General features: G+C 37.5%; 1 protein-coding gene across 1 annotated transcript in view; it reads left to right on the top strand.

Annotated features, from left to right (window-relative positions):
* Positions 1 to 25794, top strand: part of LOC150078074 (leucine-rich repeat-containing protein 14-like) — a 72917-nt gene that overhangs the window by 19542 nt on the left and 27581 nt on the right. The window contains exons 2-3 of the mRNA XM_090384453.1: positions 2017 to 2250; positions 17179 to 17271. Of these exons, the coding sequence (XP_090240579.1) occupies positions 2017 to 2250; positions 17179 to 17271 (327 nt within the window). The remainder of the gene's footprint in view (positions 1 to 2016; positions 2251 to 17178; positions 17272 to 25794) is intronic.

The following is a 25794-nucleotide window of genomic DNA, read 5'->3' as shown; positions in this document are numbered from 1 at the left end:
TTTATTTTGAACAGGCTGACAGTAGGAAACTTGCTTATTGTTCAAATGGTAGTTGAGCATTCTGTAAGAATGCTCAACTACCATTGTATTTGTTTTTTGTGTATTCCTTCAGTTTTAATTTTAGTAGCCTGTCCAGGAATGAATTGTTCCCGATCTTTACTAATTTCAAAGAGCTAAATCACATAAAATAGCAAAATTACAGGATGGCTCATCCCTGTGATGGCCTAAAACAGTCTTCCAATGCATGCAATTCACCTTGACTACTACTACATTTATCAAGGATTATAGGATTAAATTGTAATGTGACTAATGCCCAATAACTGCCTACATCCATCTCTTATTGGTAATCTATGGGTAAGGCAAATTTTAAATAGTCAACAGAAAACTTACTGCTGTTTTATTTTATCCATTAGTATTGTGTGTGAGGTTTTGAGAAACTTGGGGATAGAGGAACATCTTGTGGAGAGAATTGAGAATATGTGTGCCAATACAGTGAGCAAAGTAAGAACAGTGATGGGGTTGATGTAGAGCTTCGAAATAACATCAGGTTTGAGGCAAGGAGGCCTCCTGTCGCCACTCCTATTCATAGCTGTCATGAATGATGTGCAATGTAGAGCGGTGGAAAATTTCAACAGGACCAGATGAAAGTCATGACCTCTGCATATGGGGAGAGAGCAGGGAACAAGTGCAACGGCAAGTTGATATATGGGCTAGTATGGCCAATGAATTTGGACTAGTTTTCAGTCAGAAGAGTAAAGTAATGGTTTTAAAGAGGAGTGGAGAGCTTGACGGATACATTACAATAGAAGGGAAAGAGCTAAAAATGGTTAACAACTTCAAGTATCTAGGAAACACCATTACAAAGACTGGAGTGATAGATGAAGAAATAAGTAGGAGGATACAAGCGAGCGGGAATTTCCATAGGCAGACAAGAGATCTGATCTGGAACAGGAACATACCACTGAAGTGTAAGAAGGCTATATATCAGGCCTATTACATACCAATTCTAACATATGCATCTGAAACTTGGACTATGAGGGAAAAGGATGAAAGCAGAATTCAGGGGGCAGAAATGAGATTTGTGAAGAGCATAGCTGGAAAGACAAGATGCGACAAAATCAGGAAGGAATGATGTGATTAGGGAGAGAATTCAGGTTGAAAAACTCCATGACAGGATTGAAAGGTTCCGTTTGAAATGGTTCAGACATGTAAAGAGGATGAACGAGAGGCGTTTGCCAAGAAGAACGTTTGATTTATAATTAAGGGACAAAAGACCAAGAATGAGATGGCAAGACACGATAAAGACCGATGTCATTAAGAGAGAAGGAAACTGGAGTGAAATCAACAACGGAGAGAAGTACATGGACAGGGCATGGTGGTGAGGCTTCGTACATTGGCCCGTGGAATAGCGGAACGATGGCAGATGATGATGGTGAGTACCTGTTTTTTTTTTTGTGGAAATTAATATTTTCTTTGCTCAGTATCACCCTAAGAATGGAATGAGTCATTTAAATTTCTATTTAGTATTAGTACCTACTTTCCATAATAGTGTGCTTGTAACCATTGAACAATGTTAAAAGCAAAACTTTTTTTGATTTCTTTACATGATTAAGTCTTTGGCCATTGGTCAAAATTTGTAAGTGCTTGTCTTTTCCTATTACTCAGTGAACATAGTACTAACTGTACCATTTCTGGTGGAGTTCATTATGTACTAACATATATCATATTTGTAGTTTTATTTTTTAAAGATGATCCCTAAATGTCACTTGACAAACTTACAAAGGCAGATTAAAAAATACTGGAGAACTTGCCAAGCTATCCCATTGAAACATTTCAGAGTTTTATTACTGCAATGCTATGTGAAACTAACATCTTAGGTGGTGAATAATATGTTAAAATGACATACTATTCAGATTTAAGCTTTTAAGGTGAGAAAACTTTGAAAACATTAATAATACCAGAACCGTGTGTTCTACTTTACATGTAATACATCATTTTTATTTGTCTATTTTGCAGGTAATTTTATTTCTGCGAATACTTTAATTAAGTTATGGCCATCAGAAATCCTCTCGCTGTCTCTCTTGTTCCCAGAACTTCATAGAGTTTCATCAAGAATTCCCTTTGTTGTTCATAGCAGAATGCCCTATTGGACAGAAAGCGCGACTATTCTTTTAAATAGTTTCCTTGAATTAATTTCAGATATGAAACCCAGCAAGCTTTGTGTGTTGGACCTAACTGGATTTGCAGCTTGTAAGTACATATTATTAAAAAAAAAAAAAAAAACTTTTATAGATTAATTGCTAATTAGTACTTTGGTATTTATAAAAGTGTTTTTTTTTTCCCCCCCTCAATGAAATATCAAATTTATGATGTTTTCCTGTTACTTTTTCAAAATTTAATTAAGATTTTGCGATTAAATTTCAGTGCAGGTATCAAAATAATTTGAACATTTTATACAGTTGTTGCATAAAAATGAATGGGTATGTTGAATTAATTTAAAAGAACAAATAACACACAGATAGGAATGTAAATTGAATTTAATGACAGCACGTTGATAATGTAAATGATGTTGGTAACACTGTCGATTAATGTTACTTCTGTACCCTTCGATTCTTGAGGCTATCCAAGGGAGTCTCATTTATATATTTGTTCATATTGGCATGGTTTAGCATACATGGCGATGGGAGTTTGAACATAGTAGAGGTGAGGGACATTCTTTCACATGTAACCTAAAACTGAATGTTTTGAAATAAAAGATCATTCTGCATGACTTATAAAGCTGAAATTATTGCACGGTAGGTGCTCCTCCAGAAATTTATAGGTATTTAAGGGAGAACAAAGTTTAATGAAGAAAATAAATAAATGCTCAAAAGATTGATGTGTGGAGAGGGGACAAAATTATCATACAACATGGATGATATATTATGGAATAAACCCTCAAAAGATTGATGTGTGGAGAGGGGGTGAAATAATCATACAACATGGATGATATATTATGGAATAAACTCTCAAAAGATTGATGTGTGGAGAGGGGCCAAAATAATCATACAACATGTATGATATATTATGGAATAAACCCACAAAAGATTGATGTGTGGAGAGGGGGTGAGATAATCATACAACACGGATGATATATTATGGCCTTCAACAGCAGATTTGAGGAGGTTTTAAACTAGAAAAGAAGAGCATGGGATATACCACCTTACATTAGCAAATTGATGTGATGTTAATATAAGGCGATATGTCCCATGCTCTTCTTCCCTAGTTTTAACCTCCTGACATTCTCTATCGAAGTCCATAATGTACAGTTATTTCATTCTCCACCAGTTTTATCTGTCAATCTTTTGAAAGTTTATTTATTTTATTAATTTAAATTCATTCTTTTAAATTTGACCTTGTATGATTTATGAAGTGGCATCCTTCTGTGCAATACATTCAGCTTTATAAGTTACACAGATTGAATATAATGGGATTTTGGTCACTGAAGAGTAACTTGCACATAATTTGTCTCTATTGGGTGTGCCTGAAAATTACTCAAGCAGGCATGCTGTTTGCATTACATTAGAACTCAGTATTTTTGAAGTAAAAAAAAAAAAATTTTGAGAAATAATTTAATATGGTGCTCTTTATAATTCCATTCTGTATTTTGGATGTTATATTGGATAATAAGAAAAATTATCATTAATAACAGTAGTCTTGTTATTGAAAAAAAAAAAAAAAAAAAAATACTAACTATTTCACTTTCAGTGTGCACAAGATAAATCAGAGCCCAATTTAAAAAGAAAAATAATACATGAGCAGGAGTACTGTATGTTTTGTTTACTAGCACTGATTTTTTATGCCTAACTTTTCCATTTAAAAATAATCATTGATGCAAGTCAGAATTGAAGACCTTGCTATAAATATATTAAATTTTTCACTGATGTAATTCTAATCAATATTTTATAAGGTGGTTAAATTTAAGTTCATATTGTAAGAGTTGAAGGGCAGTCTTCCACACACAGGTAACATAATATGCATGAGAAAAACCACAACTCTGTATGAATAAATGCAAAATATTAAGGCAAAATATTGAGTGGCAGAGCCAATCTTCAAAGTAAACTGGCTGTATAGTGGCAAACTAATCAGAAATGCAGTTAAATAAAATAAGTAAACAAACTAAAAATATGATGGGGGGATTGCCATACATTAGGCCAGTGCTCTCCAAACTGTTCTGGTCGCATATCCTTATTTTACTTAAAAGGACTAGTGCGCATTCTGGAATAAAAAAATTGAATATATAAGTTTAATTTATTTTTTATTTATAAAAAATATATTATAAATGTAATTTTACATACCTAAAATCACATAATTTTAAAAGATCACAAATAAAAAAATACAAAACAAAATTAAATTGAAGTTCAAGCACAAAATTATATGAAATCATTAATGTAACAGGTTTTTTTTTTTTTTTTTTTTTTTTTTTTTTTTTTTAGGAGCATTAGCAACTAAGGCCATATTGCTCCAATGTAACAGGTGTAGTAAATGTAATGTAATACTATTTGTTTTATTTATAAATAATTTACATGGTATGCATTATACCTAGAATCGCATAATTTGAGAAGATCACAATCTAATTCCATACAAAACAAAATTGTAATTAAAGTACAAAGTGATATAGTAATTAAAGTACAAAGTGATATAAATCAACAGCATTTTTTAGTGGGAACAACGTGCTGGAATATTTTTCATTATTGCTGTGTATCTTGGTTTCATATTTTGGGACACAGTTACCCAAAGATCTGGTTCCAAGTTAAGTTAATTTCTAAACCGTAGTTTTAATAACAGTCATTGCAAAGAAAGTCGCCTCGCGTAGATACGTTGATCCAAATGGAATGATTGCATCGCTTGCTCTGCTTACCAAATCACCCTATGGATCATCTTGCGCACCCCCACTTTGGAGACAACTTTATTAAGCCTCCAAGATTTGGGGGATTTTTTTTAGAAAAAGAAGAACGGCATGGGACATACACTTCTGTGAGCAGCTAAATCTTTTGATAGTAGCAAACATAGTAGAAAGAATATTTTGATGCATCCAAATTTGTGCAGAATGTCTGTGGTAGCTGTGAACATTCGGTGATTAGCAAGTTCTAGAACAGCATGCATACTCTAACGTGGCCTCAAGTGAAAGCTGCAGTAGGCTGATTACTGATTGGCTGTGACCTGTCTCTTTTGAATGTGCTGAGATGTATGCAGGATGGCAGGGGAGTGAATATTGATGGACAGAGCTTGGTTCAATGAGTTGACTGCTAACTGTCTGGCAAATCTTGGATTCTGTTGGACTTCCTGGTTCTGGCTGGCTTCTAGGAACTCTTGACTTGAGTGATTGTGTGAGACTTTTAAGGATCTATGGATTTTTGAGATTAAAGTTATGACTTTTGCAAATGCTGTAAATGCAATGTCACTCCTTCAAAATTGTTTGTGTGTGTCATGCTGGCATACTCAGCAAAGCAGATCCCAGCTTGCAGTACAACTGACTGATGTAGTATTTCCTGCACTGGCAGTCAACTTGGTAGACAGTTATGTACTTCTGTTGGGGGGGGGGGTCTTGTAGCTCTCAGCACCTGAAGCATGTAGTTACCTGCGAAGTGTATCTTTATGTAGTAGTAGTAGTAGTGGCATGTGATACAAGAAAGCAAGTATATGAGCTTATGCAGCATCAGCCAAAAAAAAAAAAAAAAAAAATCACACCATTCCCTCCAAATGCCTGTCCAGTTCCTCCTTAAATTTATTCAACCTATCAACTTCCACAACGACAGATGGAAGTTTGTTCCAGCAATTAACCACCCGCTGGCTAAAGGCAAATTTCCGCACATCTATTCTACATCTGTCCTTTCTTAAATCCAGGTGGTAGATGACTTTCATCAACCGGTGAAATACCACCACTTTGCTTATTGGAGGCTTGAAGTGGTGAAACCCATGTTTAGTCTCTAGAGCAAAGTTTCCGGCATCCCCCTCCCCTCCATACTTCTCCTTCAACCCATGCACGGTACTAAGTACTATAGGTTTTGATACCTTTCGTGTTTGGGGTTTTCATAAAAAAAAAAAAAAAAAAATTTGAATTTATGCCCCCTTAGGTTCATAATCTAAACAAGCGGAAGGATCCCATCAGAATTCAGCGTGCTCAACCCATTCAAGGCCTTATACACCTCAATCAGATCACCGCGCAAGTGCCTAGTCTCCAGCCACTGCAATTTGCAGAACTTAAGCCTCTCTTGGTAAGAGGATCCCTTCATTCCCCTCACCAATCTTGTTGCCCTTCTCTGTACACGCTCAAGTAAATATACATCCTTCCTAAAATGAGGCCTCCAGACCTGTACTCAAGGCGTGGCCTGACCATTGCCTTATACAGAGGGACAATCACCTCCTTCTCCCTGCTAGCAAAATTCCTATATATCATTGACAAAACCCCATGACCTGCCCTGGCAGCCTGTCTGCATTGCTCAGAAAACTTCATATCTGACTGCACAATTACTCCCAGGTCTTTTTCATTTTCTACCACCTTAAGTGTAGTACCACACTGTTGGTACGTTTCTCTGGGGTTACTTCTACCCATATGCAGTACTTTGCATTTGTCAAGGTTAAACTTCAGTTGCCACTTCTTAGCCCATCTGCCCAAATTATCTAGATCCTGTTGCAGTAGCACACTGCCATTACTGTCATTAACAACCCTGCCAACCTTTGTATCATCTGCAAACTTAGGCGCCTCCGTAGCCAGGTGGGAAGGAGCAGCAGACACGCTTCTTGATTAGACCGGGGTTCGAGCCCCTCACCACCAAATACGAAGGATGCGGAAAGGTCAGGGAATGACCACCGCATATCCCGGAGCAATATGGCCTTAGTTGCCAATGCTCCTAAAAATCAAATAACAATCTGCAAACTTCGACATTAAGCCTGATATACCTTCTTCAATATCATTGATAAATATACAAAACAACAGTGGACCCAACATGAACCCTGTGGGACTCCACTAAATAACATTAGTCCACGAAGAGCAGCACCCATTGATTACCACCCTCTGTCTTCTCCCACTTAACCATCCTTTTATCCGTTGTAGCAACTTACCCTTAATACCATTCTGCTCCAATTTGTACAATAGTCTTCCATGCGCAACAGTGTCAAAAGCTTTCCTGAAATCCAAATATATGATATCAAAATTATTTTTTGCATCCAGTTCCTTTGTAACCACATCATAATATCCTATCAAATTTGTCAGACAAGACTTTCCCTTAACAAACCCATGCTGTGTCTGAATTATTGCTGCAGTCTTGTCTAGATGATCCTGCAATGCATCTTTAACCAGTGACTCCATTATTTTACCTGGAACAGAAGTTAAACTAACTGGTCTGTAATTACTCATGTCACCCTTCGATCCCCCTTTGTGAATTGGGGATACATTTGCACATCTCCAGTCCGTGGGAACCTCCCCTGAGTCCAATGATGCTCTCATAATTATGGCTAAGGGTTTGCTTAGTTGCTTTGCCATCTCCTTTAATATAACTGGATAGATCCCATCCACCCCAGGTGCCTTTCTTATGTTTAACTTCAACAATTTCTCCTCCACTTTGCTTTCAGTTATTACAAAATCATTAAGTATCCTGCTACAATTTGATAACTTTCTGCCATTTTCAAACCTTAATAATTCCTCATGTGTGAATGTAGATGCAAAATACTCATTCAGTTTGTTTGTTATCTGAGCAGGATCATCAACAGTCGAACCATCGATGTCAAGTGGACCAATCAGATTCATCCCCTTCCTTTTAGAGTTTATATAAGTAAAGAAATCCTTGCTGTTTTTTCTTAGCATCTTTTGCCAAGGATTTCTCGTAATCTGCCTTCGCCTTCGGTTTGTGACCTGATTACAGACTAGCTTATATCTGCCATAGGCTTTTGAGTCGCTTGATAATTTATATGCATCCCATGCATTTTTCTTCTCTGTTACGAGAAATCCTTTGGCAAAATTGCCAAACAATCAAAATTGTTTGGCAATTTTGATTGTCAGACAGTCCCATTTCACTTTTCCCCATTCCTGATTAGTTAGGGAAGCTGAAATGGGTGAAGTTCTTATGCAGTTGGATGCATTTCTTAACTTGGAGCCAGGCATCCTGGTTTTTTTGTGATCCTCACATAACCTTCAGTGATGTCATGTTCTTTGTCTACTCAGTCCACAGCTGAAACTCCCACTACTTTTTATTGAAATTTTTTTCTCTGACTGCCATTGAGAATTCCAGAATTCTTTGTTAGTTATTGTACAAAGAAGTAAAAATTCAGAACCAAGTTAAGCCTAGTCTCAATAATAGTATGCACCTAACATGCTGAAAAACATGAATTTAAAATTGCACATTCTTATGTCCAGTTAAACTGGTCAGTATCAATTTCTTCCCTGAAATAATTTCAACAGACTCTCATAGAAAATATGTTCAAAAACTCATATGTGTTTAAAAAGTTATCATCACCCTCAGTTTTCAAATATCGTAGGTTAGTGACTGAAAACCAAAACTTGTAGTTGGTGTAATCATCTTTTCCATCTGTTTCATCTATTTATTGTTTAAAATATTTTTTCTACAATGTTTGGAAGATTTCTAGAGCATTCGGGAGCTTTTTACAACAGTCTAGAATGTTATGTGTTGAAGAAAGACCAGGATGTTTCTGGAAGGTTCTAGAACTTTTGATGGAGTTCTCTAGAAACATTGTGAACATTCTAGAAAATTCTCTACTCTTTGTGTTTGTATATATGCAGACAAATGTATATGATCGGTGTATTGGGTAGGGTTGCTGACCTGTCAAGTGTAATTATAATGGAATAAATTGAGAATGCCTGTAAAGTAAAAGCAGATTACCTGAAATTAAATCAAAATATAAAAATAATAAAAATAGTACTTAATGCAATAGGTCCTAAGATTTTAACTACGTCTCGTTTTCAAAGGGGCAGCAGCCAAAACCGAAGGAACCACAGCAATAAGCAAGATCTCTGTTTCTGTTATGATGTATATATACGAAACATATACATCATAGCCGACTCAACAGAGACCAAAATGAAAGGCAAAAAAAATAAATAAATAAAAGTAAATGCAGAATTATGCTAAAATAATAACAAATAAATCCTGTTAAAGAAAAATTGAATGAAAGTTTGAATTTAAAATTGAATGAAGGCAAAAGCACCCAGTTTGAAATTTAAACAAAATAAGAGAAAGCGTAATCTTAAGACGAAACAATAAAGTGAGGATTTGACAATTTACTGTAGGACCAGACAGGAGTTGGTGAAATTAGCTAAATGTAGTGAACACAGGGCTGTATCGGAGACCAAAGAAGTTAGTCAATTGTTCTCTGTATATTTATATCAGTTGAAGTAACTCCGAGGGTGTGTGGGGGGGGAAGGTGTGAAGTGGTCAAAATGAACTGTGCCCGTGTGACGAGGAAGTAAGCAATTAAAAAAATGAGGCAAATGTTCCAGCAAAGGGAGAATCAAAGACTAACAAAGTAGTGTTGAAAAGACACTAATCTTTGTTTAAGATGAAAAAAGAAGCAATAGCAGAAGAACAGTATCTCGATATTACTTTCGGCCAGCCTAATCACACACGAGAAATAAGTTTTTTAGTATTTAAGAACAGCAAAAAGTAAATGGAAGGAGGGGAATATATTGTGCTCAGGCTGTCCAGGGTTGCATAACCCGTGCCAAAGTCGGTCCCTAGATGGAGGACCGAACATATGTCTCATGTGTTTAAGTCTGTAATGGTATTGTTATTACAAATATATGACTGAACAATGTCAGAGAAGAAAAATAATAATAAAGATGACAAAACAGTAAGCAGGACATAACAAAACATAATACTCTTGTAGTTAGCCAATCTGTGGGCACAAGCTTTCTACACAATGAGACATGACAGAGGCTAGAGGGTATATGACTATACATTATGTACAAGCCAGAAAGTAATAAGAATCATCATCATCAGCCATTTTCAATCCACTGCAGGATGAAGGCCTCTCCAGCAACTTTCCAGTTCCTTCTGTTTTGTGCAATGGCCATCCATTTACTACCCACAAACTCATGAATTTCATCTGTCCATCTCTGTCGTTTTCTTCTAGCTCCTCTTAGGTACCATTCTGTTATTTTCTTAGTCCATCTGTCATCATGTCTTCGAGCTATGTGTCCTGCCCAAGACCATTTTAGTTCTTTAGTTTTGATAAGAATGTCCTTTACTTGAGTTTGCTGCCTAATCCATGTGTTTCTCTTATCTAACAGTCTGATTCCCAATATAATTCGTTCCATTCTTTGCTGTGTAGTTCTCAGCTTCTCTTCCATTCTTTTGGTGAGTGCCCAAGTTTCACTTCCATAAGTCATGGTGGGGAGTATACATTGGTTCATTATTTTACGTTTCAGACAAATTGGGATATTGCTCCTCAGTATGTGACTATATTTCCTGAATGCTATCCATCCAAAACTTATTCTTCTCTTGACTTCCAGCCATTTATCATTATTACAGCTAATGATTTGTCCCAGATAAGTATATGACTCCACCTTTTCAATTACTGCTCCTTCAGGTGCACACGCTTCTTGATTAGACCGGGGTTCGAGCCCATGACCACCAAATACGGAGGATGCGGAAAGGTCAGAGAATGACCACCGCATATCCCCGGAGCAATATGGTCTTAGTTGCTAATACTCCTAAAAACCAAATAACAAACAACAAACTGCTCCTTCAATCATTATATCCCTTTCTGTGGCATACTTGTTCATCATTACTTTTGGTTTACCATATTCATCTTTAGTCCAAATTCCTTACTAACTGCATAACTGATTAAGATTTTCCTCTAATTCTTTGGGATCATGGCTTATGACCACAATGTCATCTGCAAATCGTAAATGGTTTAGGTACTCTCCATTCACATTGACTCCTTTATGTGACAAGTCTAATCTTCTGAAAGCTTTCTCAAGGGCAGCAGTAAACAACTTCAGAGATATTGTGTCTCCTTGTTGAACCCCTTTCTCAATTTTAAATTAACTATTGTCTTTGTCTAGTCTAATAAAGGAGGTAGCATTCTCATATATTTTCTTCAAAATCATAATATATGGGGTATCTATGCCTTATCTTTCCAGTGCCTGAAACATTGCCTTATGCTGTATGGAGTCAAATGCTTTTTCATAATCCACAAATGCCAGGCCACTGCTGGCATCATTCCCTCGCCCCTTGTATAACTCTTTATAGTAGTCTTCTGCTATTTGAATTATGCCTTCTCTGCTATTTATAAGTAAACCATTGCTATTCTTCAGTTTCAGTATCATTTGTCTTTCTGTATTACTGGTCATGGCTGCTGATTTAAATCCTTTGTTTTCCCTTAATGCTTGTTCTACTTTTCTTGTGTTAAATCTTCTTATGTCCTCTCTGAGTTTCTTTCTAATGGCTTTGCATAACTCAGTATACTCAATTTTCTCCTTGTCAGTGTTAATCTTGCTCTTCATTTGTTGTTTTCGGTTCATCATGACAAGTGGTTCTTGACTAATTTTTCTTCTTTGGATATCTTTTTACTTATAGGTTTCTTGGGCTTTATTACTTTCAGAAAGTTGTAATATTCCCCGTCGTCTTTGTCCTGAGCAGTCTGCAGAAGCTCAAACTTGTTCTTAAATTCTAGTACATACTGCTTTTTCTCCTCTTCTGTTATCTCAAAGACCTTTGTATTATTTACTCGAGTCAGTTTTTTTCCTTTCTTTTCTTACACCTGTATCAAGTGTGCATCTTGTGAACATGCAAGTGAACATGGGCTCTTCCATGTTCATTTTCTGTTTACTCTTTTCTTGAAAAAAGCGTCCATTACTGACATTCCCCGAGATTCTGCAAATTCCACAAGTCTTTCACCTCTTTAATTTTTTTCACCAATTCCAAAATTTCCTATAGTTCCCCTTTCTGCACTGTTTTGTCTCTTTCTAACCTTAGCATTGAAGTCCCCCATAATGATAGTGTAGCGAGTTTTCTGTTCATCTAGAAGACTCAATTTCAGTGTACATTTCTTCAACCTCTTTATCATCATGGCTCGATGTTGGTGAATAAATCATTATAACCTTTATACCTCATAGAAATCCTGAGTAGTAGTAATCTTGACACCCTTGGTGATGTACTTTTGAATTCCAAAATGTTGTTTTTTATATCTTTATGGACCAGAACGCCAACTCCACCTTCACTCCTTTCACTGTTTCCATTGGTGTACAGCAGATTTCACTTGATAAACTTATAAGTGATTCATTTCTTCTTGTTTCAGCCAAACCAATGATATTCCAATTCACATTTTCTGATTCCTTTTCCAGCTCTAATATCCTGTCTTCACCGATGGGCGACCTTACGTTGTAACAGGCCAATTTCAGTTTTCGTGCATGGCAGGCTGGTCGTACCCAGAGATTCTTAGCACCCTCTGCTTCCATGCTGATCCTCTCACTGCTGCAAGAGGGGAAGTGAAAGCCGCTGGGGACTGAGGGCCATTTGTTTTGTTGTGCTGTCATGTGCTGGAGGGTTTGGTCTTTTCCTCTTCACGCTGACCAGGCGTCTTGAAGAGAACCACTCTACACGTTCGTTGCCATCTAAGTGATGTAACAGGGCTTACCATCGAGAAGGTGTGCACGAGTGGATTTTAGGGAGGCAGGCCAACTGGACTTCTCCTAAATCTTCTGAAATAGAAAGATATTGGATCCATCAGTGTTTTAGACTGAGTGTCTGATAACACACAGAATGCCTGTTCCCCAGGAGCAGCAGTGCATAGCACACGCTTTTTGATTAGACCGGTGTTCGAGCCCATGACCACCAAATACAGAGGATGCGGAAAGGTCAGGGAATGACCACCACATATCCCCGGAGCAATATGGCCTTAGTTGCTAATGTTCCTAAAAACCAAATTACAACAGCCTGTTCCCCTCTAAGCCCCTTCTAAGTAATAAGAAATCAACCTGCAATTATGTTGTTCATATCAATGGTGTTGTCTATAAGTTTTTTAAATTTCATAATATTCATTGCTTTTTTGAAATGATGGCAAAAGAAGGCTGCAGGGAAATTATTGCATAGTAATTTATTATGGAGTAGTTTGATATTGTCCAAAAAGAGACTGTTGTTATTGCATATTGTGGCAATTCTGGTAAATTTGGAGAGTATTATGTCTGAATACACTCTTTTTTTTAGAAAGGTTAGTGCCAGTGGGTGAAACTGACTACATTAAAGTTAAAAGCATCTCTTTTATTATATATGTTGATTGTGGTATGAGGACTGTTGATATTGATATCCAGGTCTAAGTAATTGGTCGAATAGTAATTAATTGTTTTCTCCAGTTTAATAAATTAATTTTTTTCGTTCTTTTTTAGACATTTAGTTTTGTCACTTCATCTTATTATATTTGTTTATATTGCTTTATATTTGTTTATAAAAATAGCGCATTATTTTTATTTATATTATATATTGTACAGGGCATCTCAAAAAAGTTATTTTGAGCTATCGCACGTGTTCAAACTGGTAGGCATTCATTTTCTTTGTCTGCGCTTCAAAATGCGATGAATGCTATCTTTTGAAATGCCTATCTCACGAGTCGCTTGCCAAACAGATTTCCTTGGAGAACGTTGGTACGTTTCCATTACCGTTTCTTCTTTTTGGGCTTGTGGACGTCCATGGTCTTCCGGAACGATGCTTGTGGATGTCTTGAACAGTTCCTTCTGCTTCAAACTTATCTCTAATACGAACAATGGTGAGCCGCATTGGTGGATCTCTTTCAAACTCCCTTCTGAAACATCTTTGCACTTCCACTATGTTCTCGCACTTCCAGTAGCACTTTAGGATGAATTTCCTTTCTTCAAAGCTTAGTCTCGTTTCAGCCATAATTTTTAATTGGTTACTGCTAAAAAAAAATATTTATTTGTTTGTGGGCTGTAAAAGTGTGTATACATTTTTACAGCCCACTCATATATATGAGTGGGTTCCACACCAAGCAAATGTTTCTTATTTCACAAAGTGTACGTGTTTCAGAGAGTGAGTGGTGAACAAAGTGAATGCATTTTAGTGCATTAGCGTTTGTAAACAAGTGTTGTGCGCATAAGTGTAACATAAACTGTGTTTAAATTAGAAATAAAAATCTACAATTTCCTGATTGTGTTCTTATGTGCGCACACCTCAATCATACATGAAATATGTCATATTCTTGCTGAAATAAGCTTGATAGCTTTTGCTACATTTGCAGAGAAGTGGTATTAAAATCCCAGTGGAAAGCTTGTGAAAAGCCTATGAACTCTATTTTGGATGTAAGGTTGGAGATCAAGATAAAGTATGTGCTCCATAGTTTTCCTGTAGCTCATATTCAAGGACATTAACAGGATGGTTTAGAGGTAGTCATAAATGATACCTTTGCTGTTCCAGTGATATGGTGGGAACCTCCAGACCACATAAATGATTGTTACTTTTGCATGACCAATATTTTTGGTTTTTCTGGGAAATCCAAGCATAAAGTAGAGTATCCCAATATACCTTCTGCTCTAAGGCTGGTTACTCACGATGATACAATGTCGGTGCCAACGCCTCCAGAAACTTATGGACTTGACTCTGATTCAGGATCAGAAAAGGAGTTTCCAGAAGATGCAGACCCAGAACGAGTACAGATCCAGACTTTTCAACTGTCGTTACTGCAAAGCCGCATCTAATCACTCGGGCAGAATTGAACAATTTGGTCGAGATTTGGACCTCTCCAAAACCAAGGCTCAGTTATTAGGATCATGGCTTCAAAAGTGGAATCTTCTTGAAAAAGGTTGTCAAGGTGTCTTTTTATAGAAAGAGGCAAACTAACATAATGACCTATTACTCTGTGGCTAGTGCTTTGGTTTATTGTAACGATGCCCCGGAATTAATGAAAAAGTTACATCTGGGGCAAGTCCCTGAGCAGTGCATGCTTTTCATTGATTCATCCAAGGTCAGTTTAAAAGCAGTTTTACTCCATAATGGAAATAAGTATCCATCTATACTATTGTCCCATGCAGTTAATATGAAGGAAATGTATGTGACCCTACAGGTTCTTTTGCAAAAAATATGCTATCAAGAATACAAATGGAATATCTGTGCCTGCCTAAAAGTGATAGCTTTGCTGACTGGATTGGATACACTAAATATTGCTGCTTTTTATGCAAGTGGGACAACTGAGTGAAGGATTGCAATTACAGGTTAAAAAAAAAAAAAAAATGGCCAGACCGTTCAGAAACTACATCAGGCCAAAAAAACGTAGCACATCCTCCTTTGGTGGATATGTCAAAAATCTGTTTACTTCCATTGCATATCAAGCTAGTTTTGATAAAAATATTTATGAAAGCGACAGAGAAGGATTTTCCTGTTTGAGGCAAAAGTTTCCTCAAATCAGTGTGGCCAAGATAAAAGGGAATTTTTCTGGGTCATCAAATCAGATTGCTATTCCAAGATGAGGAATTCACTAAAAAATTAAATGCTACAGAAATAAGAGATTGGAAGGCATTTGAAAACATCTGTGAACTGTTTAGGCAATGAGAAATTACAGTGAAATTGAGGATGAGCTAATTTTAGTGTACAGAGAGTTGGGATGCAAGATGTCATTAAAGCTTCATTTCCTACTTTCCCATTTTGACTTTTCCTGAAAACTTTGGAGCAGCCTCTGATGAACACGGTGAAAGGTTTCGCCAAGATATTTCTCAAATGATAAAAAGATACCAGGGAAAGTGGTATCTTTCCCTTGTACAGATATGTTGGCAGACTACTGTTGGAATTTTGTATGGAAGACACTAGTGGAAGATTATAAAAGGCAAAAAAACGACGAAATAAGTGTTTTGTTATCATATAAACATTTTTGTAAATAGAATACAGTTAATAGACCCATTGTTCAATATTTAGTACTCTATGTAACATTTTCTTAAAATATACGAAATCTTTTTTACTAGAAACTTAATTTTTGACTAATCCCTTTCCCTTAAAATTAGTGGGGGGTTACAGCAATATTTTTTTTATTATTTTTTTTTTTATGAAAACCCCAAACACGAAAGGTATTAAAACCTATAGTACTTAGTACCGTGCATGGGTTGAAGGAGAAGTATGGGGGGAGGGGGATGCCGGAAACTTTGCTCTAGAGACTAAACATGGGTTTCACCACTTCAAGCCTCCAATAAGCAAAGTGGTGGTATTTCACCGGTTGATGAAAGTCATCTACCACCTACGATGGTTGTCATATCTGAATTCAGCAATGTCAAATCTACAAGAATCACCCTGAATTTTAACAGGGAGCAAAAAAAAAAAAAAAAAAAAAAATGTTTTTTTTTTGCCGACCAGTCTTATTGACGTGCATGCTCTTTACACTTTATGGCAGCATATAAAATCATTATGCCCTCAGTCTACGTGTCATTGAAGACTCTCATCCAATTTTTGAAAGTTATAGGTTTTTCAATTGCATTTCTCAATGTCAGTCAAAGATAATAAAAGTGATGATATTTAAAACCCCCAAGTAAGAGAGGATAAAAACCACATCTAAATCTGTAGAGGTATTTTCTTTTTAAAAAGTTAGTAAAGTATATGTTTTTAATATAAAAAAGTGATTTTTCAAGTTGTGTTCATGAAAGATTGAAAATAAAGGTGGCATCAAAAAGTGAACAAAACGGGTTAATGTTTAACTGAGTGTACTAGTGAGGAACAGGGGTGTAGCTGTTGATGTTGGGAGGGGGAGTTGGAAAAGAAACTCAGAATAGCATGGGTGTCATTAGATTTTCTGTAAACTCCTGTACAGAAACAAGTCTCTCTCTCTCTCTCACACACACACACACACACACACACACACACACACACACACACACACACACACACACACACACACACACACACGCACACACACACGCACGGAGTATGACAAGGAAGATAAAGATGCTTCTTTCTAATTCCAAAGTAAAAGAAAAGCTTTCCAGTGATAAAACTAATTTGTGTTACTTATGATACAGTTCCATGTGCATTGTTATAGTGATATTGTTGTATCAAACAACCTAGTATGCGAACACAAATATCAACAATATTTGTGTTGGCAAACTAGATAAGTTTGTTTTATGTGCTTCCTTAAAAAATCATAAATACATATTATATAAAACATATATTTTTTTATATATATAATTTTTAGCACAGGGAATGTATAAGAAGATAGAGAATTTTGTGGAATCCAAGAGGAATGAAACCAGCCAGTTTTATCAGATGCAGAGCAGTCAAGGACCATGTAAATATATTGTGTGTGTGATTTTGTAAAGTTACACAACTAAAACTGCTATGCCAGATGGTAGTAATAACTAAATATCTTTGAGGAAATGGTTTTTATAATTTCTGTGCATTTCATTTTGTATAAGAAAAAAGATTATTTTCAGTAATCTTTTTTCTTATACAAAGAAACGAAAGATCAAGCAAAATTTTAATATTATCTCTCTACCTAGAATCATGGGGACTAAAGTTTAAGAACATGAAGTGCTAGGATCAGAATTTCATGTTTTATTGTTTTGTTTAGTTTTTATCTGTGCTGCAAATAAACATGGTGGAATTCATTTGCTTTATTATTTACTTAATTTATTATTTTTATTTTTCAGCAAATTAATGTTTTGAATTAACTTGTGCTACTTTTATAATGTTATTTTTAGTCAGTTTTTTAAAGGTTTTTTTTTTTTTTTTTTTTTTTTCTTTCTCAACATTCCTTCCCCTCCCTTTCTGTTATTGCCACCACCAGCAGATTTGATTTGGGAATCTCTAAAGTTTTCAAAGATCACTTATATTTAATATAATCACACTTAACCTCCTGCACTCCTACCTTCCATTGGAATTCTACTCACAAGGCACCTTTTAGACTTTGTCCTAAAATGTAATTTTTAGCATTTTGTTGTTAAATTCAGAATTGCTCTTTAATCAATTATGATCGACAAGATTGAGTTTCAAAAGGAATGAAGTTAACTAAGTTTTTGTTTGTTTGTTTTTTTTTTTTTGTTTTTTTTTTTTTTTTTGCTGCATTGAAGAATAACTAGAATCAGCATTTAACAAATTGGTGGTGGGGATTCAAGCAGTTAAGCAGTTTGTGCAGGGTAAATTTCTCAAGCTGGAAGGTAGAATATAATGTGTTTTTGTCAGCAAAACTATGGATCAGATTTCCAGTCAGCAGAAGAAGGTCATTAATATATGAAGCTTTAAACTTTTGGGACACACTAGTAAGTTGAGAAGTTTGAAGACAGACAACCATCATTGGTCACCTGTAGTGGGCAGTCAGAGAAAAAACTTATTCAGAGAGAAACTTATTTAGAAACCCTTTATATCAAACAAGAGCAAAAGCCTTGGAAATGCCAGGAGCAGCTGCTTGAGTTTCACAAAACCTTTTCATTTAATTGTTCCAAAGATGAGTAACAAACCAATGTATCTCCAGAGGCAACACTGATTGGTCAATCAGTGTTGCCTCTGGAGATATATTGGATTGGATTTTTTTTTTTTTTTTTTGGATTTGGTAGTTATTGGCGCATCGGCTTCTGTGGCCATATTGCACCTCCCAAGGTTTTTGCAGTACTTTGATCCAAGCCCGAGGCGGGAATCGAACCCGCGACCTTTGGGTTGCCGGGCAGGTACTTTACCCACTCGGCTAGCCCGGTCGGCAGATATATTGGTTTGTTACTGTGCACAGTGTTAGGGTCAGGCATCACCTGTGGTTTCCCACATCTGCATCATATGTACATCTGTGAAAAAATACAGTACTACTGTAAATGCCAGAAAAGTATTAAATGTGTTGTGTTGGGTTCTGGCATTTGACTGCTGGAACCCATGTTGCCCGCACACACTGCTAGGAGGTTGCCAGGCTGCCTGTTGTTCTCTGGCTGATCTCTGTCATGGTCGCCTGCACCTCCTGAATGGAGACCAAGCAGGAAAAAAAAAGAAAAGGAGAATGTGGGGAGGTACAGAGTGGACAAAGGAGGGTAGGATAAAGTGGGGAGTGTCAGAGGATGTAGAGGAAGGCATCCTCTGAAAGAAGGTGGTTTCCACCTATAGGCGAGCATGGGAGGGGGAATCCTTGAGAGGGTGGAGGAAAAGTCGCACACCAAGGGAGGCTTGTGAGATTTCCATATGGTGGAATGGAATCCTACCCAGCCAGGCTGGGTTAGCAGTAGAAATCCCACCCCAATAATCAGAGTCAGCATCCCACCCTAGTCAGGCTAGGGCAGCAGAGTATACAGAAGTGCTGTGGAGCAGGCCAGAAGACAATTAAAACTAGTAAGAACGTGAAGGTTGATGCTCATCTCCATCTGGTTAAAAGCTCTTTTGCAAATTTGGTCAAGGCTCAGTAGTAGTTCTCCTCATTGATAAACAGGTGCTCTTGACCACAGGGTAGATCATGGATTGCAGTGATGAGGACAGTGCAGATCTTCATACAGTGGACAGAAGTATATCAGATGCCTCCAGTCCATATATGCAGTATGGGTCGTCAGTTATGCCCATGGAAGTTAGCTTTTGTGTGATGGACCCATGTTCTGTGATTAGAAAAGTGATGTAGAGGCTAGGGAGCAATCATAATGGTGCTTTTGGGTGGACAAGTGACACATCTGGTATGAATTGTCTTGTGATGGTGCCCCCCCCCCCCATCTGTTTCAGTTCATCTGGATTGCCAGACCTGAAACAGCTTGACAGTGAGAGGTTTCCTTTCTTGTTTAATATTGTTCGCCTGATTGATGGTGTGATTCAGGCCTCTGGATAAGCAGTAATGGAGCCCTCAATGGATGACCTGCAGGTCAAGAGGAAGGACTTCTGCAAGAACCTGGAGGGTTGGGATGCTCATCATGCAACATGCCCTGGTTGTTGCAAGTAGGATGGTGTGTTGAATTGTTGCTAATTTTATTTGGTTGTGGTAAATGGTCACTTTGGTGAACCAAACTTAAGCCCCATAAGTGATGGCCGGGAGAAATATGGCATTATAAAGGGAGCATCTGTTGAGGCTCCAGTCAGTCTTACTGATGTGAACCACCATTGAAGTGTAGTTACTTTTTTTTTTTCTGTAAGTATTTTATGTGCAGATGGAAGGACAGTTTTGAATCTAAGATGATTCCCAGGTATCTCAATTCAGTGACAAGTGTGATGGTTTGGCCATCGATCTTGATAAGTAGAGGTCTTCTAGTCTGTAAGGTACCCTTTACGAGGATATGTATTACTTTTTTTTTTTGCTACTTTTCTTTTCTTTCTTCTTTCACAACTTTTCTTCACATCTCTTATATGTAATAATTTTATTTACTTACTTATTTTATATTATATATCCACTGGTCTTCAAATCCCCTTAAAATTCATCACCCCTTAAAATTGTAATTGTCGTCCGAATAACGTAAGAATATGGCAGTATTTCTAATAGATTGCATCAGAGAAGATTGACATGCGTAGGTGATGATGTAATATTCCATCAGCTGTTACTTTCAGCTGTATAAGCACTCTTTGCAAGAGTTGCAGTCATTCCTTGCTTGTGTCAGGATTGCGAGTTACGTGCAGTTGACGCCACGAAGAAAGAGTACTGTTGTTGCTTTAAGTGAGGAAGGATGTTCTTCCCATCATATTAGCATTAGTAGAGACATATGATGCAAGAAAGCAAGCTTACACAGCATCGGCCAAAAAAAAAAAAAAAAAAAACCCGCTCTCATTTCACCCCTCCATTTGTTCCAAATATCTGTCCAGCTCAGCCTTAAATTTATTTAAGCTATCAACTTCCACAACAAAGGATGGAAGTCTGTTCCACCAACCAACTACCCACTGGCTAAAGGCAAACTTCTGCACATCTATCCTACAACTGTCTTAACTCAATTTGAATTTATGTCCTCCCAGGCGATTATTCTGAGCAAGAGGAAGAATCCCATCAGCATTGAGCATGCTCAAACCATTCAAGGCTTTATACACCTCAATCAGATCACCTCGCAGGTGCCTAGTCTCCAGACACTGTAATTTACAAAACTTAAGCTCTTTCTTTGTAAGAGCAACCCTTTGTTCCATTCACTAATCTTGTTGCCCTTCTCTGTACTCTTTCCAACAGCTCTACATCCTTCTTAAAACAAGGCCTCCCGACCTGTATACAGTACTTAAGGTGTATCCTGACCATTGCCTTATACAAGTGGGATAATCACCTACTTATCACTGCTAGAAAAATTCCTCTATATCATTGACAAGATGCCATGAGCTGCTCTTGAAGACCATCTGCACTGCTCAGAAAACCATATCTGCATGCACAGTTACCCCCAGGTCCTTTTCGTTCTCTACCACTGTTACTGTAGTACCACAGAGTTGATATGTCACTCTGGGGTTACTGCTTCCCATATGTAGTACTTTACATTTGTCAATGTTAAATTTCAGTTGCCACCTCTCAGCCCATCTGCTCAACTTTTCTAGATCCTGTTGCAGCAGCGTACTGTCATTAGTGTCCTTAAAAACCCTGTCAACCTTCATATCGTCCGCAAACTTGGACATTAAGCTTGATATACAGTCATCAATTATTTATAAATGCAGAAAACAACAATGGACCTAACACTGAACCCTGAGGGACTCCACTAATAACATTAGTCCACAATGAGCAGTGTCCATTGATTACCACTCTGTCTTTTCCCACTCAACCATCCCTTTATCCATAGCAGCAATTTGCTTCCAGTGCCACACTGCTCCAGTTTGTTCAGCAGTCTTCCATGTGGAACAGTATCAAAAGCCCTTTTAAGATCCAAATATATGATATCAAAGTTATTCCCTGCATCCAGTTCCTTTGTGACCACACCATAGTATCCAATCAAATTGGTCAGGCAAGACTTTCCCTTAACAAAACCATGCTGTGTCTGAGCGATAACTGAAGTCTTGTCTAGATGATCCTGCAGTGCTTCTTTAACTAGTGCCTCCATTAATTTCCCTGGAATAGAAGTTAAACTAACAGGTCACATTTGCACTTCTCCAGTCCATGGGTACCTCCCCTGAATCCAAAGAAGCTTTCATAATTATTGCTAAGGGTTTGCTTACTTCCTTTGCTGCCTCCTTTAATATAACTGAATAGATCCCGTCCACCCCGGGTGCCTTTTTTATGTTTATCTTCAACAATTTCTCCTCTCAGTTATTACAAAATCATCTAGCTCACTGCCAGAGTTTAATTCACCTCTGGCATTTCCCTCCCTGAATAACTCCTCATGTGTGAATGTAGATGCAAAATACTCATTTAGTTTATTAGCCCATTGAGCAGGATCATCTACAGTTGAACCATCAGTATCCAGTGGACCAATCTGATTCATCCCTTTCCTTCTAAAGTTTACATAGGTAAAGAACTCTGCTGTTTTTCTTTGCATCCTTTGCCAAGGATTTCTCATAATCTGACTTTGCCTGCCTAATCTCCTTCGTGATTTGGTTACAGACCAGCTTATATCTATCATAGGCTTCCATGTCACCTATTAATTTATATGTATCCCATGCATTTTTCTTCTCTGCATTAGTTCATCTGACATCCATTTAGGCCTAAACCTTGAACAATATTTCTTAGTTGTAAAGCCTAGTAGCTTCCGAGATAAATTCTTTGAATGCTTCCCATTTTGAATTTGCTCTTGGTAACATCATCAGTTTGTCCCACCATATAGAATTTAAATACTGTCTCAGACCACCATAGGCGCCTTTACGAAAGCAAAAACCCTTCCTTTTGCCCCTGATGGTAGTTACCTCTTTGAGTAAATCCCACTTCAGCATGCTGTGATCACTGCCACCTAGTGGTTCCTTTATCTGCAAATTCTTAATGCATGAAGAATCACTACTAATAATCAGATCAAGAGTATTACTCTATCTAGTTGCCTCCCGAACATGCTGATGTATAAAACAATCGTCCAATAAATCCACAAAAGCCTTGCTAGTGTGTGAGTGACCAACCCACAAATTCCAGTCAATATCTGGGAAATTAAAATCCCCCATTATAAGACTCTCTGATTTACTGGCTCACTCTATTTCCCTGTACACTTTCTTATTACACTCATCAGATTTTTTAGGCCTATAACACACCCCTACTCTCAATTTTGATATCCCAATGCTAATGTCACACCAAAATGACTCGACACTGCTCTGTCCAGCGATGTCGACTGGCTTCACTTCCTTGGATTCTGTGTTTCTTAACTAATAGCATAGCGAGGAGGATGGGACTCCTCCCTTCCTATCCTGTCTATCCTTCCTGTACACATAGTACTCCCCAAATTCCAGTTCTGCATTCCTTATATCTGTGTGACACCACGTCTCTGATATCCCAACAATATCTGCCTTTGATGTTTTGTGCAATACCTCAAATTCATTAAGTTTGTTTACCAAACTCGTAGCATTGGTGTGTATGCAAGTATACATGCACCTGTTCCTATTCTTAGCTACCCTAACACAACCCATGTGTTTACTTATATCACAATGACTCCCAGCAGTCTCTGAAATACCTTGCACCTTGTTTTCCAGGCTGCTGCTCATTCCAATAGAAGCAGTGCAAGAATCACTTTCCACCTCTGCCAGTGGCTACTGTTAATCTATTAGTCCTTGTATCCCCCAATCTAGCAGTTTTCCGACCCACCTAACACTGCCTCGATAGCATCAGCAAACATTCTTGCACCCTTTCTATTTAAGTGTATCCCATCCATGTAGAAGCAGTCTCTCCTGTTAACAAGTACAGACCAGGCTGAAAAAAATTCTACCCCTCAAGCCTTGCACAATCTTTCCAGGGCTGAATTGATCGACAAGGCTCTCGTCATATACTCCCTCCTATTGTGTCTGGGCGGAATTGCAGATACTTTCAAATTCAACCCTAATTCACGGTTTCTTGTAATCAGTCGACAGTGAGTAGATTTCTTTCCAAACTCAAGAATACTGGTTCTGCTGGTAGGAAAAAAGGAACTGGATGCAAATAAGTCTTTAAGGCAAAAACAGGACTGCGTTTTGAAGTGCTTATGCCTTAAAAATCATAGAGCTTCTCCCTCTGAGCTAAAAAGAGAATGGTAAGAACATACTGCACTTGCTACCACTCCTGTAACAGTCAGAAGACATCTCTTCAAAAATGCATTTGTAGCCCGTCGTCCTAAGAAGAAGCCCCTCCTTACACAAAAAATGAAAAAGGCCCGATTAATTTGGTGTAAGGAGCATGTCAAATGAACTCCCGAGCAGTGGAAGTCAGTTATTTTCTTGGTTGAGAAGAAATTCAACCTGCATGGCTCTGATGGGAGACAGATGATTTGCCATAGATGTGGTGAAGAATACCATCCAGATTGTATGGCATCTACAGTGAAATTCCCTACCAGCCAAATGATATGGGGGTGCATTTTGTGGCGGAGGTCACCTGCAGTTTATAAAAGGTTCTGTAAATGCCAATGGATACCTAGCTATATTGGAAGGCAAATTGCTGCCAGCCATTGGAGACCATTTCAACCTGCCAAGTAACTGCATCTTTCAGGATGACTCTGCTCCTTGTCATTGGGCGAAAAGTGTAAGGAGACACTTCTGTAGTTACTTTAGCTTCATTTCTGCATTAGAGGTTTGACAGTAATGTGTTTACATTTGTTACAGGTGAAAAAATGGTTGGAAGAACAGTCCATTACAACTGTTAGCTGGCCAGGAAACAGCCCGGACCTGAATCCTATAGAGAACTGTTGGCATTGTGTGGAATCTGCAGTTGCCAGAAAGAAACCAAAGACCCTTTGTGAACTTCAGGAAGCCATAATTCACATTTGGAACCATGAACTATCAGTTGATTATCTTCAGAAATTGATCTTGTCAATGCGTCGAGTGTACTGCTGTCATCAGGGCCAGAGGAGGTTCAAATAAATATTAGTTTGCACCTGGTGAACTTTTCATTTTGCTTTCCATTTAAAATGATAAACTGAAGCAAATTGAGGGCTTCTGATTTCTGCCATAATTGTCGTGTTTACCAAAACACGACAATTTTGAAAGCACCTCTCAAGTATTACTTAGCTTTGCCTTAACTATTAATAAATATCTTTTGTTTATATTTCTATTTGTGATGCTAGTCATTAATGTAACATACCATCGCGAAAAAAGGTTAGAAATGTGAAATTCCTCACTCACTCTCACTCAGGCATGAAAATTCAGAATTCCAAAAGGTACCCAAGGTCACATATGAGAACAACAACAAAAAAAAAAAAAAAACGGTCATGCAGAACCTTGCAAGATGTGTAAATCTGAGTAAACAATAACTGTTCACTTCCAAAATTACCCAAGTGAAACTGTTAGCCTTGAACCAATAGTTGGTGTGCAGTGAATATTTTGGAGCAGTACCTCTCGGGTTCTGCTTGACCATTGCCAAGGTAAGAGTACCTTTATTCTTCTAGGTTGGACTCAAATGCCAAATTCAACAGTTACATCTCTTTACAATCTCTTACATAGAATATTGCTTTGTCAGAAAATAAGCATTTTCTTAAAATGTCATTCTCTTCTGTAATCTTTATGCACATTGATATATATATATAGGCAAACTCTTACTTTGAATTGTCTGTCAGTATGCCAGTGATGTGTTATATTTTTAAATACATTGTCCATAGGATTCCCCCTGCCTCTTTGGGAAGTACCCTGTGAACAGTAATCCAGAGAAACTAAAGTCTGAACATGCATGGGTATTTGACCTCTTTGGAGATGAACAAGAATGTCTTATGAATGCTTTCTGTGATTTCCTTGCTTGGAGGACAGCCAGCCTATAGATTTACATTTCTCAATACTTCCAGTGCTTTTATGTTGATTCTAGGGA

This window comes from Mastigoproctus giganteus, chromosome 11, assembly GCF_048544385.1.
Source record: "Mastigoproctus giganteus isolate SK-2022 chromosome 11, ASM4854438v1, whole genome shotgun sequence".
In the NCBI taxonomy this organism is placed as follows: domain Eukaryota; kingdom Metazoa; phylum Arthropoda; class Arachnida; order Uropygi; family Thelyphonidae; genus Mastigoproctus; species Mastigoproctus giganteus.
This window is presented reverse-complemented; position numbering and strand designations above follow the sequence as displayed.